At 38.3% G+C, this 14,841-nt stretch overlaps 1 protein-coding gene across 1 annotated transcript; it reads left to right on the top strand.

Moving 5' to 3' along the window:
* LOC109847349 (protein ABCI7, chloroplastic) lies at positions 5 to 5,735 on the top strand (the record flags this gene model as incomplete). The annotated part of the gene is made up of 3 exons (XM_020416581.1): positions 5 to 142; positions 4,312 to 4,571; positions 5,256 to 5,735. Coding segments are annotated over 3 exons (699 nt in total), but the record flags the coding sequence as incomplete, so codon positions are not given.

The raw sequence follows: 14,841 nt of genomic DNA, 5'->3' as shown, positions 1-14,841 counted from the left end.
GGTGAATGGGAGCCAGGAGAAGTGTTATTGGGGGAATTCGGTGGTGGAGGTGGTGGTCGAGGAGGGGGCGAGGGTTTCACATACGTATTTGCAGAGACAGTCGGTGAATTCGGCGCATATCAAGTGGACGTTTACGCGGCAGGTAATTGTTTTGTCGATAAGAACTTTTTAAAGTAATGATTTTGTGATGTTGATGGATGAAAAGATTATGCCTTGGATTATGTGTTGTAGTTTTAGAGTATTATTATTCAACCTTATGAACACTTGTTATATGTATAACTGTATTAACTGTGCAAAGCGCACCCTTGATGATGAGACAGAGTACTAAATGGGCGCAATACTATCTGGTAAAATAGTGATTCTGCTTTTAGAAAGACACAAGTTAACAACCCAAAGAAAGAAGAGAAACTGTATGATTGTCGTCCCGTCAGTGCAAATATTAGAAATGATTCCAACTGAGTAGCTTTAGACTGGATGCAGTGAAAAAGGCTAGTAACGAACGAAGACACTGACTGGTGGAAGTAGAGTATCAAGAATGTAGCCAACAAATAGCCACCATTCTCTGCATTGGAAGAACCCTTTTGGGTTATGTCCTCATTATCAGTCTGTAGGCTTTATACCTTCATATCTTAGGTGACACTAGCTAGCGTTCATAAAAAATGAAGCTGAAAGTTTAAAGCAAACAAGCATTCCATTCAAAATTCCTTAAGTGTAGTAGCTGTTGATACACCCAATGGGATGTCATTGCTGCAGAAAGCTTCCCGTGCTAATTGGTTTATAGAACATCCACCACGCATGACTTGTTGTGTTTGCCCATAAATCCCATTGCAGCGGTTGATGAAGAGTTTCATGCAATCTTTTACATGATTTTGCACTAATTCGAAGTTTTGTGAGGTTATTTATCTGCAGTCACCATGATGAGTTTCTTTTCTTCCTAAACATTATCCAGGCTAACTGGATACCATAGGACAGTCCACTAGTTTTCCGTCAGAAAGCGTCTGTAACCAGCACATGTCAGCCTCATACAAGATAGTGAGTTGTCTACAACCAAGTGCCTTGCATACTTTTCTCTCTTTCTGGTGATGGTACTAGATCGAGGAACTATTACTCTAGGATTATCACAAACAGAGTTAATAGTTTACCCTTTTGTATTTCTTCCTCGGATAAATGAATTATTTACCCCTTGTTGCACTTTGATAAGAGTCCTAGATACTATACCATCCGAAGGATGAATACAAAGGATAAAATATCAGGGTTAATCCTATAACGACTAACCTTGAAGACAGAAAAGAGTTTGAAATCCAGTTAGCAGAACTCTTCAAACCAATTTGATTCAAAAAACAGAATCAAATCATTTTTCTCTTGCTTTCATGGTAAGAAACCATGCTGAGCAAAAGAGAGGAAAAGCAAGGATGGTCATTAACTTTATTAAGTTTTATTTCTGTTAATAATATGCAGTTCTAAATTCCTTCTTTCTCCAATCTGTCTTTATTATGTAAGTTTAATTTTACTATTTTGTTCATAATTCCTTTGTTTATCAAGCTACGCCTAGAGGTAGGAAATGAAACTAGGTTGTGCTCTCTCTCTGAAGCAGCATGCTAGGATTGTGGTCATGTTAGTATAGCGGCATGAGTGCTGCTAGGTTGAGTTCGAGTCCTAAGTCTGCAGAGAAAGCCACCTGCAAGACTGTATGTGTTTAGCTGGAGAAAAAAGGGTCAAACCCTTGATAAACAAAGTAGAGAATAAACAGATTAGTAGAATTATTTAGCAGAAGAAGAGATAGAGCAAGGAGAAAGAAAAACTAAAATTATGTCTAGATTAATTCAAGAATCCTGTAAGTTAAGTGCTGAACCTAAGAGTTATAAGCACTTGCTTCATTTACCCAAAGACTCTTGAATCCCTAACCAACCAGGATTTGGCTTCCATGCTAAATTCTGTAATAGCCATGGTCTATCCCATTAAGGATATAAATATAAATATCCTAAATCTTCAAAAACAAATTGAAGAAATTAAATCTTTAAACAACTGTCCAAATCATAGCGAAAAATCTCCTCGTAAATGGCGTTGGACAAATAATCTAAATATGATGATGAAAAGATCTAACAGATATCCTTCAACCAGAGACTTTTAGTTCATCGAATAGGGTTGTATTGAGACAACAAATACAAATCCTAACACAACAAGTACAAGACGCACAAACAGAATTTGCTGCTTTACATCAAACAAATCAACCGTTAGATAATAACAGTTCTTTACTAAACTATTATTCTGATGATAGTCAAATTGATTCATCATCAGAAATAAGTGAATATGAAGATACTCTTGTCATAAATATGGCAAATGAAGAGGTAGGAGAATCCTCAGTCATAGGGTCACCTCCCACACAAAAACCAGAACGACCCAGTTTTCCACTAGGTTAATGGGAAAAATTGGGAAAAAATGACCAATGGAACCAAATGTTTGGTATGCCAGAGTTAAAAACCCTTAGTCTAAGCCATCCTCCTCGGAAGAAAAGCAAAGAGACTTACCATCACAAATGCGGACGAAATACAAACAAATATATGAAGAAGCCACAATACATAAGCCTGTAAGCATGAGAGGACTCTATTTTAATATAGACAATATCCCAATAATAGAAAGAACAAATTATATAAATAGGTGGACCCAACACATTATTGGGATAATGAATTTCTATGAATGGAAAACACCCTAATTCATGGAATATGTAACTTTCCTATTTGACGGTATGATCTCTGACTGGGTAAAGCTATTAGACGTTATTAGAGATGAAAATAAAGAAAAAATGAAAAACATAATGCCAGATCATGTTGTCTGTAATTATGAATGAACTATGCAAAGGCCTTTGTGGTCAACCATTAGACAAACTAGAACTTGACATAAAACGTAAACTCTTACAGATGAGATTATGTCAGATCTGTTATGTAGAAGAGTTTTTAATAGATTATGTCAGATCTGTTAAATGACCTTAAAATTGATCTAGACTTAAATCAATTTAAGTCATTTAAAGCAATATAAGAAGATACAAATGCCAGAAGAGACATTCATTGTTGCTAGTAATAAAATTAGAACTACATATAAATCAACCAAGGAGTTTTTAATAAAATTAGAACTACATATATAAATCAACCAAGGAGCCTTTCTTTTCGGAAAAAAGAAGACCCAACCCCAACTTTTTACTACCATCATAATCACAAAATGGAAAACCACAAAAAGAAATCAAACAACTTAATTATAATATTCCAGTTGCCAATGATTTTGAAAAAACTATTACAATGTTATCACCGTTATACAGTGATAACCCCTTGCTGCACTTTGATAAGAGTCCTAGATATTGTACCATCCAAATGAAGGACGAATACAAAGGAGAAAATATCAGGGTAATAAAACAGAATTAAATTCTTCTTCTTCTGCTTTCATGGTAAGAAACCATGCTGAGCGAAAGAGAGGAAAAACAAGGATGATCATTAACTATAAAAAGGTTAATGAAGCAACCAAATTTTGCGGATTCTTCATCCCAGTAGCAAATTGCTATTACATAGAATCCGAGATGCCAGATGGTTTAGCAGTTTAGCAAATTTGATGCTAAATTAAGTTTTTTGGCAGATCAAAATAAATGATGAAGAGAGCACAAGGCTAACGACATTTAGTTCTCCTAATGGAGGACATTATAAATGGAACGTTATGTCATTTGGTCTAAAAAATGCTTCTCAAATATTCCAAAAATGGATGAATAGCATTTTTGGACACTATTTGTTGTTGTCTATATTGACGACATTCTTGTGTTTCTCAAAAACTAAAGAAGAACACAAAGAACATCTGATAGTTGTAACAAATGTATTGCTCAATCATAGTATTAATTTATCCTCTAAAAAGATAACTCTGATGAAAGAGGATATCGAATGGTACTAGATCGAGGTAAACAGAGTTAATAGTTTCCGCCTTTGTATTTCTTCCTCAGATGAATGAATTGTTAAGGCATGGTTCTCTCTATGTAGTATGTGCAGCCCAAGCCTGAATGTGGCTTCAATGGATATGTACGTATTTTGTCAAAATCAGGCTTGATGAGGGTTATTGAAGTCATCTTGCTGAGTCTTGGGGTGCTGAGATCCACCTGACGCTGTAGAAAACCCTAGAAGCAAGCTAATAAATTAATTGTCATCACATTATTTTTTACAGCTTTAATCTATTAATTACTCAGAAAATGTACAAATATTAACTTTTGTAGCTTTTGATGTTGAAAGATAATACAAGTTTGAGGACTTAAAACTTTATAATATAAATTATGTGCAGGAAGCATCAAGTACTTATGAGCTTGTTGAGATAAGTACCGGCGGAAAATTGAGCAGGCATAATCTTTACATCCAACAGCTAGGCCCCGACACAGTGACAGAACTGTCGACATTTCATGTGGCTCAAAATAACCAGATACAAGATTTGCATAGTAGATTAGTCTTGGATCATCCTAGAGGTGTTTCTCGTCAGCTTCACAAGTGCATCGTGTCTCACTCCACAGGACGGGCTGTTTTTGATGGGAACATAAAGGTTAACAGGTACTCCACTTTTGCAATTGAAACCATTTTTTTAAAGGTATTTTTACCGTTGCTATAACTTTTTAGAGTTACAAGTATACACAACTAAAATTTGGAGTCTGAATGTGGTTCGAATGGTAACTCCTTTGGAGTTTGAATGTTTTAAGAATGGTATGGAACTCCAACTTCCATAACAAAATGCTACTGGGGTGGCTTTTCTTAAATTTCACAAAACCTCCCTGAAGTGTGAAATCCCCTTGAACTTTATAAGTCATGAAAAAAAAATCCATTGGATATGTCTCACTAAGTACCTGAGTGATGACTTATGAGGGTAACTTAAAGTTCTCACGTAGATATGTAACAAAGTTTGGATAGTTTTATCCCTGTCTTCTAAAATAACTTCTATTTTATTCTTTCTGGTAAAAGTAGGTAAGAAGTGAAGTAATTAAAAAAAACATAGTCTTAAACTTCTTACTCTACTTGTTAACTCTCGTTATGATAACTCACAACAGTTCAGCGGGTTTTAGTATAATTTTAAAAGTTCATGGGGTTTTCGTCCTTCTGATTTATAAACTTTCTGTGGAATTTTGTGCAAACCCCCAAAGTTCAGGGGTTTTTGTGAAATATATAATGTTTCAAAAACAGTCCACGCCATTATTTTGACCATGGATTTTTTTCGGGCATCTCTCCATGTACATTCCACAGATTTGCTCAACAAACTGATGCTGGGCAACTAACAAGATCTCTTCTCTTAACACGGAATGCAACAGTCAACCTGAAACCAAACCTGCAGATCATCGCCGACGATGTGAAATGTTCTCATGGAGCAGCGGTCAGTGATCTCGAAGAAGACCAGCTCTTCTATTTCCAAGCAAGAGGCATAGACTTGCAAGCAGCAAGAGACGCCCTTCTCTTCTCCTTTGGAGCTGAGGTCTTTGAGCGCATTCCTTTTGAGGCATTTAGGAAGAGTGTTAGTAGTCAAATTAGAGAAGTTTTGAAAGGGTGATGGGTGTGAGATGACCGCATGTGTGATCATATTACCCTTGTAATTTATGATTTTTTTCCTTCTTGAAATTGGTATTATAGGAAAGCAAAAGGTTGGAGAAAACGCGCAATCTGTAAGTTAAATATTTGTCTATTCCCTTCAAAAATGATATATTTTATGTTCTCTTATCGTCTTATTTTCCCCACAGTATCACCATTATAGTGTCGTCCTTGGAACATGAATGCAGACGTCGAAGTTGTACTATCTAAATCCAGTTCCATGTTAAAGTTTGAAATTTTTAGTTCGTGAGAAATTGCATTGGAATTTGTAAGTTAAATCATATTTTCTTTTTCTTTGAAAGCGCTTCTTCGGAGTTTCTCTCTACTATTACATTCAATTAACACACTTTTAATACATATTTATATGAAATGATTAACAATATTTTCCAACAGGATACTTAGTTTTCAATTATATGTTTATCATGATTTTGTAACTTTTGTCTAATTGTAACATTTTAGTTAAGGGCCTGTTTGGTTATTTTCTAAAAATCCAAGAAATAGAAATGAAAACCAAGAAAACTCAAAAAGTACAATTTTATCCATTTCCATCCTTAAAACTCACCCACAACATCTAATAAAATATTATTTTTATCCAACAACTCATCCACCACATCTAATAAAATATTATTTTTATCCACAACATCACTCAACTCATCTCATCTCATTATTTCAAATCACTCACATCATCCAATAAGATAGTGACAACTCATATCATCTTATTAACATTTTATTTCCACACATTTCCTCCTAAAAAGTTAGGAAAACAATTTCCTTAAGTGTGAGTCACATCATCCAATAATATAATGACAACTCATCTCATCTCATCTCATCTATTTTCTTATTTTTAAGAATGAACCAAACAAAAGAAAACAACCTATTACAAGAAATATGTTTCTTATAATTCATTTCCTTATTTTTTTCGCCAACCAAACAACATCAAAACAAGTTTTCTTAAAAAATCACTCACATCATCCTATAATAAGGTGACAACTATCTCATCTCATATCCATTTCTTTGATTTCCTTCTTTTTTTAGCAAACTAAACACTCTTAAAACAATTCTTCTTAGAAATAGTTTTCCATTTCTTTGATTTCCCACTTTTTTTAGGCAAACAAAAAGACCCTAATTTGAGTATTTGTTACAATTGTACAGGGAAAGTCAATAAATTCGCATCCATCTTGAGGCAGAAAAAAGTATCCCAAATAGTTAAACCTTCCTTCTTTTCTACGTGCAGTTGTACAGCCCAATAATAATCTAATACGTCATAGAGCCAAAAAGGCATCTCCTTTTATCATTTCATACTACAAACTAATGCATCTTATTCTTGATCTATGCGAAACCACAAAAGGTAAAGTATGCAGCGAACATGATCTATGACAATAATGATGCACTAAAGAAATGACAACAGCAGGTCAGCTTGAATTTTGTGTACCGGTCCAAAGTTTTTCTTCTTTTCTATGCGCAATTATTGCAATAAATCAGGTAGTGTTGTATCATGAGAATTACCAAGTCTAATGAACTCTGGAGAGTCGGATACATGTTATAATTAACTGGTCAGTCCTACTAATCCGAAAGCTCGACTCTGGTGAGAGCATCGTCGATCCTCCTGGTAGTCTAAGTTCGGGATGAAATGCATCTTCTAGTCGGAGTACGCTAAAAGAAGCTGAGTCCGAGAGGCGTCTTCTACTCGGACCCTTGCTAGAGAATGTCTTGAATGATGATACGACCTATTAGCTTCAACAGTCGTACTTCACCTCAATCACCGTCACAATTTGAGTTAGAGTCATTATGACTCTTTGAGCTGAAGTTATGACTCCTTGGACCAACACCAGCACGTCAACTGTTCTGTCATTGTTCTAGTAAATGTGAAGGTGACTCATTCAACTGACTGTCGATACATGTAAAGTACAGTCTTATCAGTCGACTGTACCGACACGATCAAATTACTGATGTGCCCCTACCAACCCTCTATAAACAGTGGGCAATCTCCACTATTCGAAAGCACAGAAAAAACTGCTAAATTATTCCCTAAAACTAGATTATGTAAGTTTGCTTAATCTATCACTGAATTGAATGTCGAAGCACACGTCAGAGCAGCGGCCAACTAACAGGTGTTTCTTGTCAGAGCAGCGGCCAACTAACAGGTGTTTCTTGAGCAAGAATCTACTTCCTCCTAACTAATCAGCTATCAAGGAAGATGAAGGAACCTTAAACTCCTCCAAATATCCACTAATCCATGCAATTAACTTTCTAACATAAATAGTTTGGTGCCTACCTGCGGCCTCTTTTTCTCCCTTTGAGAAAATGGCTGATTCCGTTCTACGATTCCAAATTCAAACACTCTTAGAGAATCTTCTGGTTTTGGCTATCTCACTCAAACCCAGTTGGATGAGTCTACCCAAAGGATAGCTTAATCTCTCCAACAGCAGTTCTCTTCATTCACCAACAAACTTCTTAGATGTGTTCTTCCCTCTCAATCTTCTCCATCGCCCGCCACCTCTCTCCTTGAAGGGCAACACTAGTGACAGGAGTAAGAGGAGTGAGTTAGGGAAACCAACCCCAACCATTGCAGCAAACCCGCTTTATCGTCGATCCATGACAACCTCTGCTTCATCTGGAGGTGATAGAAGAAAGCTCAACCTATAGCCTAACTCTTACTGCAGGTGTCAAACATACCTATATGACCCAACCCCCAGCAACCTGGCCCCTCTATAGTCCATTTAGCTTAAGGCTATGATCAGATGTACAACATGGTGGTCGACGTCATCGGGGGAAATACTCCTCTCTTGGAGGATATTTGAACGTCTCCTATCCTAAATTTAAGATGCCCTACATTGAAAAATACAAGGGTAAAGGTGACTCATCCAAATATGCACAGAATTTCTTTGACATGATAAGCATGCAGCATGTGACCAACCTGATCATTTGTAGAGCCTTTTCTGTTACCCTCAGTGATAATGCGAATATGTGGTGGAATTCTCTGGAGAAGAGATCCATTCACAACATCGAACAATTTAGTCAGGAATTTGTGAACCGCTTTCTGACAGATACAAAACAGAATGCACCCTTCGCTCTCCTATTGCAGATCAAGCAAAAGACAGGAGAAACCTAAAGAGGGTATTTTAAAAGATTCCAAGCTAAGTGCTTGGAAGCGGAAGACTCTAGCAACATGGTCGCCATGGCGGACATCATTGCGGGTCTGGAGGATGAGAAATTACCTAATTCTCTCATTATGCACCTCATGGCCAACTTTGACCAACTCATGGCAAAAAACTATTCACACAAGAATGCAGAGGATAGCTGCACCCATAAGAAGGCAGCCCGACAGGAAGTCGTAGAAGCCAAAGATCCAGCCGAGTTGATAAAAGACCAGAGAAAGGAGACAATGAGGAAACCAATACTCACTCACCTTCAATGCCCACCTTTTGCAAGCGTTGCATTTGATCCAGAAAGAGGGACACCTTATCAAGGTATCGTCTCCTATGAGATCAAAGTCTCAAAATAGAGATATCCAACAATACCTTCAATACCACCAGGACAATGGCCACAACACTAATGATTGCTGAATTTTGTGTAGAGACATTAATGATCTCATCCAAAGAGCTTTGTTGAAGAGGTTCCTTGCCAACTATGACAAGGAAGAGCCAGCTTAAGAGAAATTAGAGAGAAGGAGATCCAGGTCAAGGCTGGCAGAATGATTAGTCAAAGGAGGTCAGCCACAAAAGCATCATTAACACCATCGGTGGTGGCCCTGCTATAAGGAGAATATCAAATAATGCTCGAAAGAGATTTGTCGATGAGCTTTAGAGGTGAATCTTTGTGAGAAAAACCTCAAAGTATATCAGCCCGTCTCCTTCAGCGACACTAACCTGAAAGGCATGATGACACCTCATGATGATCTCATCATCATCTCTGTGCAAATTGATGGATTCCAGGTCAAGAAGATCTTGATAAACACTAAAAGTTTTGCAGATGTCATGTTCATGGGCGCATTCAACCAAACGGGAGTTGACAAATCCGAGCTATGACCTTGCCTGAGTCCCCTTGTAGGGTTCTCGGCTCACTCGGTTCAACCAAAAGGGTTAGATTGCCCAAATTATGGTAGTCAGTGACTACCCTCGCTCTCCATGATTCATGTCTAGTTTATTGTGATGGATATTGAATCAACCTACAACGTCATCCTCGGGAGGACTTTCTTAAATGACCTCTAAGTTGTTCTCTCCACCTACCACCAAATGATCAAGTTCCTAACTCCATAATAGGTTGGCCTTGTAGATGACATCCTAGTGAAGTCCAAATAGGCTAACTCTTTTGTTCTGGATCTCAAAGAAACCTTATCTGTTCTTCGCCAATACCAGAAGAAGCTCAACCTTGCGAAGTGCACCTTTAGGGCTCAGTTAGGCAAATTCTTTGATTTCATAATAATCTAATCAGGAATTGGAGAAGATAGATGCTATTAAAGGGATATTCAAGCCTTGCAGGTGAGAGATATCCAAAAGCTGAATAGAAAAATAGCAGCTTCGAGCCATTTTCTCTCGGGTTAGTATCACTTAAAAATATTTAGTTTACATGTTCTGACACTTTAATACCATAAGTTGTATTTTGTATCAATAAAATACCAAAAGTTGTCTATCGTTAGTCAAGTTGGCACCTTTGGTTATTCATACATAGGAATATTCAGAATATTCCAAAGAATATTTAGAATATTCCAAAGAATATTCCTATATGAATCTTACACGGTAAACTTAAGCTATTCTTACCCTCATTTATTGGTTTATTTATAATCCTACCAACCCTTGCCAACCCTTGATCTATTTAGAACTTCTCTCATTAATTCTCAAACCTAACTCCCCTCCAAAATTATAGTTTTTCATTCTTCATTGCAGGAATTATGAAATCAAGCTCTAGGATTTTAAGTGATGTTTTAAGCTATGGTATAGGTGAAGAAAAGGAGACTAGGGTTTACTATTGTAAGGAGATTTCAATTATGAAGACGGCTCGGACAATGGAGAACTATGAGAGACGTTTTTTTGGCTATCCAAACTATCGAATTGGGTCAAGGTGCCAGTTTTTTGAGTGAAAAGATGAGCCCCTTCCCTCTCCAAGCTCAAATAGTGACTAATAAGTTGTTATGTGAAAAAGAAGTGTACAAGGAAAGGGCGAACAATATTAATGGGGAGAAATTGGTAAGTTTAGAAGAGAAATTTCTATGCACCAACCCTAATTTGAGAGTGAAACCCCCTATTAAGGATCCTAGTGAGAATGTATCATTGAATCGAGAGTGACGAGATCCGAATTCATGAACTAGGGCACTGTAATTGTTTAGGAATAGTTTAAGAGGGAGATTTTTTAGGGCTTTTCAATGTTGGGGGGACTTTATTACAAGGAGGGTCATTTTAGTCTTTACGCCCAAAAACTAACGTCGTCAGCACTTTTCTAACAGCGAACAACTTGTGGTATTTTATTAATACAAGATACAACTTATGATATTAAAGTGTCAGAACGGGTAAACTATATGGTATTTAAGTGATATTAGCCATTTTTCTCTCCAAATCCATTGAAAGGAGTCTTCCCCTCTTTAAGTTCTTAAGCCAAAGGACCCAAAGATAATATTGAGTGGACGACAGAGTGTGGCAACGCCTTTATGGAGTTCAAGAGGTAACTGACCTCCATGCCCTTACTGTGCAAACCCATGGAAGGGGAACCACTCCACCTCTACTTGGCCATCTTGTATGAAGCTGTGAGTGCGGTCCTAGTCTGTGAAAAAGAGAACATCCAGAAGCCGGTCTACTATGTCAGCCGCATCCAAAATGCGACAGAGCTCAACTACATCATCGTTGAGAGAGCTTCCTTCACTCTCATCACCACAGCCAGAATACTCCATCTGCACTTTGAAGCTCACACTGTGATTGTGCGGGCCAACCTACCCCTGAAAAAGGCACTCAGCAGCCCGACCACCTCCAGACTAATGATCAATTGGTCCATCAAACTCAACAGATATGACGTTCAGTTTAAATCTAGGATAAGCATAAAGGACCATGTCCTAACTGACTTTCTGATCGATTCATCTAATTTGGAAGATAGATCGCCTGCCTAGAGGTCGGATCCTCCTCCTAGCGCTTGTTGCTCAATCTAGAAGACAATAAAAAACACCTCATCCCCAAGAAACAATCATTTAAAGTGTGATTCACAAGAATTTTTGTCATGTTGGTTGCTAAAATTTGATGGGTCCTTAGGAGAAGATTGTAGCAAAGCAGGAGTACTTCTACGCAACATAGGGGGACAGATTCATGAAAAATTCCGGCCATGAGAAGATTGCTAAAATTTTCGGTCACCTTCGATTTTTCAACATTGAAAAATGAATCTAAATATGAAGCTCTCCTTAGCAGACTTAGAGCAACCTTAGTAGTTAAGGTAGAGTCGATTTTCATTATTGTCGACTCTCAGCTTGTTGCCTACCAAGGACGGGGAGAATATGAGGCAAAAGACCCTAGGGTGGCCAAATACATTAGAAGAGTCAAAGAGTTGCTTGGTAAACCGAAGGAGTTTAGAATCAAGTAGGTCCCAAGAATCCACAATGCTCGTGTAGATCCCTTGTCTAAACTAGGCCCGTCGAGTTCAAGGACAAGCTAGGGGGCACAGTACACAGACGTTCTCAAACAACCTAGTATTGCCGAAGTGAGATCAAACTCAATCATGCAGATAGATCATCTGTCGGGTGGATCCACTCATCCAATATCTAAAAAATAGGACTCTACCCAAAAATGGAGTGGAAGCCAAAACTCTACAGAGGAATATCTTCAAGTATCTCATGATCGAATGCCAACTCTACCGCCTCTCTTATATAAGTAGCAACATGGGGACCTTATCTTCCGTACCCCCAACCTAAAGAACTAGACTATGTACTGAGGGAAACTACAGAATATGCGGGAACGACATAGGGTTCAGAATCCTAGCATTAGAAGGTTATTAGGCATGGATATTATTGGCTAACCATATTAGCCAAATCTTAAAAACTCACAACCCAATGCAAAGCCTGTCAACTCTTCTCGAACATCTCACGAGCTCCAACAACTGAGCTCACTCCTCTAGTCAACCAAGTCTCATTTTACCAATGGGCGTTAGACTTGCTGAGACCACTTTCAATGGCGTTCGGATAGCAAAAATTCCTAATTGTGGTCATAGACTATTTCATTAAGTGGATAGAAGCCGAGCAGCTGGCAAAAATTGGTGAAAGTAACATCCATAACTTTTGTGAGGAATGGAAGATCCAACACGCCTATGTAGCACCCCCCCAATGCAATAGCCTAGCAGAAGCAAAAAACAAGGGCCTTCTACAAGCACTAAAGAAGAGGGTGGAAGAAGTAGGAGGAGTCTGGGTCAAGGAACTCCCTGGTATCTTGTGGTCATAGTGAACAACTCACAAAAAATTCATAGGAGAAACTCGGTCATCCCTATAGAGGTCGGCATGCCTACTATGAAACTAGAACAATTTGATGAGGAGGCCAATCAAATCAGCCTACGAAGCGAACTCGACATTATCGATGAAGTTAGAGAACAAGCACTTCGATTACAAATCATTAGTCAGCAGTGTATCACTAAACACTACAACATCTGAGTTCAACCTCATAGATCCAAAGTTGGAGATTTAGTTCTTTGAAAGGCTACCTTCACCAAAAAAATAAATAGAGGCAAGCTCTCCACCAACTAGGAGGGGCCTTACAAAGTCATCAGAGAAGCCCACCTAGGAACTTACCAGTTGCAGGCCAAGATAGAAGACTCCTAAAGCATCCTTGGAATGTAAAACATCTCAAGAGATACTTCTAATAAATATAATTGCCGGATTCCCATCTAATCAAAAGTTGTTGTTTCTCTCTGTAGAGTTAACAAAAAGCCCTAGGAATCTATTTATAGTAAATCAATGCATGACGCAAAGTCCTTGCGACTTGGTCCTCACCGACTTGTTCAAGGCATCTAAAACCCTTGGTGCCTATTCAGAGAAATACCAAGGCATGACACAAAGTCCTTAAGACACAGTCCTTGCTGACTCATCTAAGGCATCCAAAGCCCTTAGTGTCTATTCAGGATAAAACCACGTCACGATGCATAGTCCTTACGAACTGGTCCTCACTGACTTGTCCAAAGCATCCAAAGGTTTTAGTGTCTATTTAGAGTAAAACCAAGGCACAACATGAAATCCTTACGTCTTAGTCCTCATTGACTCATCCAAGCTATGTAAAGCCCTTGGTTTCTGTTCAGAGTAAAACTAAGGCACGACGCGAAGTCCTTACAACTTGGTCCTCACTGACTCGTCCAAGAAATTCAATGCCCTTGTGTCTATTCAGAGTAAAACCAAGACATGATGCAAAGTCCTTGCGACTAGGTCCTCACTGACTCATCCAAGGTATTCAAAGCCCTTGGTGTCTATTCAGAGTAAAACCAAGGCATAATGCGAAATCCTTGTGATTAGATCCTCATCCACTCATCCATGGCATCCAAAACCCTTAGTTTCTATTCAGAGTAAAACCAGACATATCGTAAAGTCCTTATGACTCGGTCTTCACAGACTTGTTCAAGGCACTCTAAAGACCTTGGTATCAATTTTCATAGAAAAACACGTGGTATGATGAAAACCCATATGACTCAGCACTCATAGACTCTCGTTCAAAATGCCTAAAGATAGTTCAAAATGCTAATGCATCACTCGGTCCCTACCGATTCATTCAAAACATAAATACTTACAATATTTCAGAATAAAAGCACACAGTGAGAGACAACTCAGAACTAAGTGTACAAGATTTGAGTCAAAGCAAAATTCTTTCATTCATTTACAAAAATCTTACAGGACTTTTTACATGACTCGACACAAAAAAATAAAAAAAATAAAAGTATATAAGTTTATATAGCTAGAGAAAAACCCAGAGTAGGAGTCAAAGCAAGACCCTAGGCGGGAGTCGAAGCAGAGCCTAAGTAGGGGATAGAGTGTCAGCTGGACATAAATTGGGAGCATTAGTGGGAGAAGTTCCTGATTGGATAGATGATGAGGGTGAGCTAGCGGGAGTCGAAGCAGAGCCTGAGTAGGGGATAGAGTGTCAGCTGGACATGAATCAGGAGCATCAGTGGGAGAAGTTCCTGGTTGGATAGATGATGAGGATAAGCTAGCTTCATTGCCAAACCTTTTAGCCACATCGTCTTCTGACCCATCAACCACCTCCTTGTCCTCCTCCACCAGTCTTATTCCTCCTGC

The sequence above is a fragment of the Asparagus officinalis genome, chromosome 7 (assembly GCF_001876935.1).
Source record: "Asparagus officinalis chromosome 7, Aspof.V1, whole genome shotgun sequence".
Taxonomy (NCBI): domain Eukaryota; kingdom Viridiplantae; phylum Streptophyta; class Magnoliopsida; order Asparagales; family Asparagaceae; genus Asparagus; species Asparagus officinalis.
Note: the sequence above shows the minus strand (reverse complement) of the source record. Positions and strands in the feature narration are given on the sequence as shown.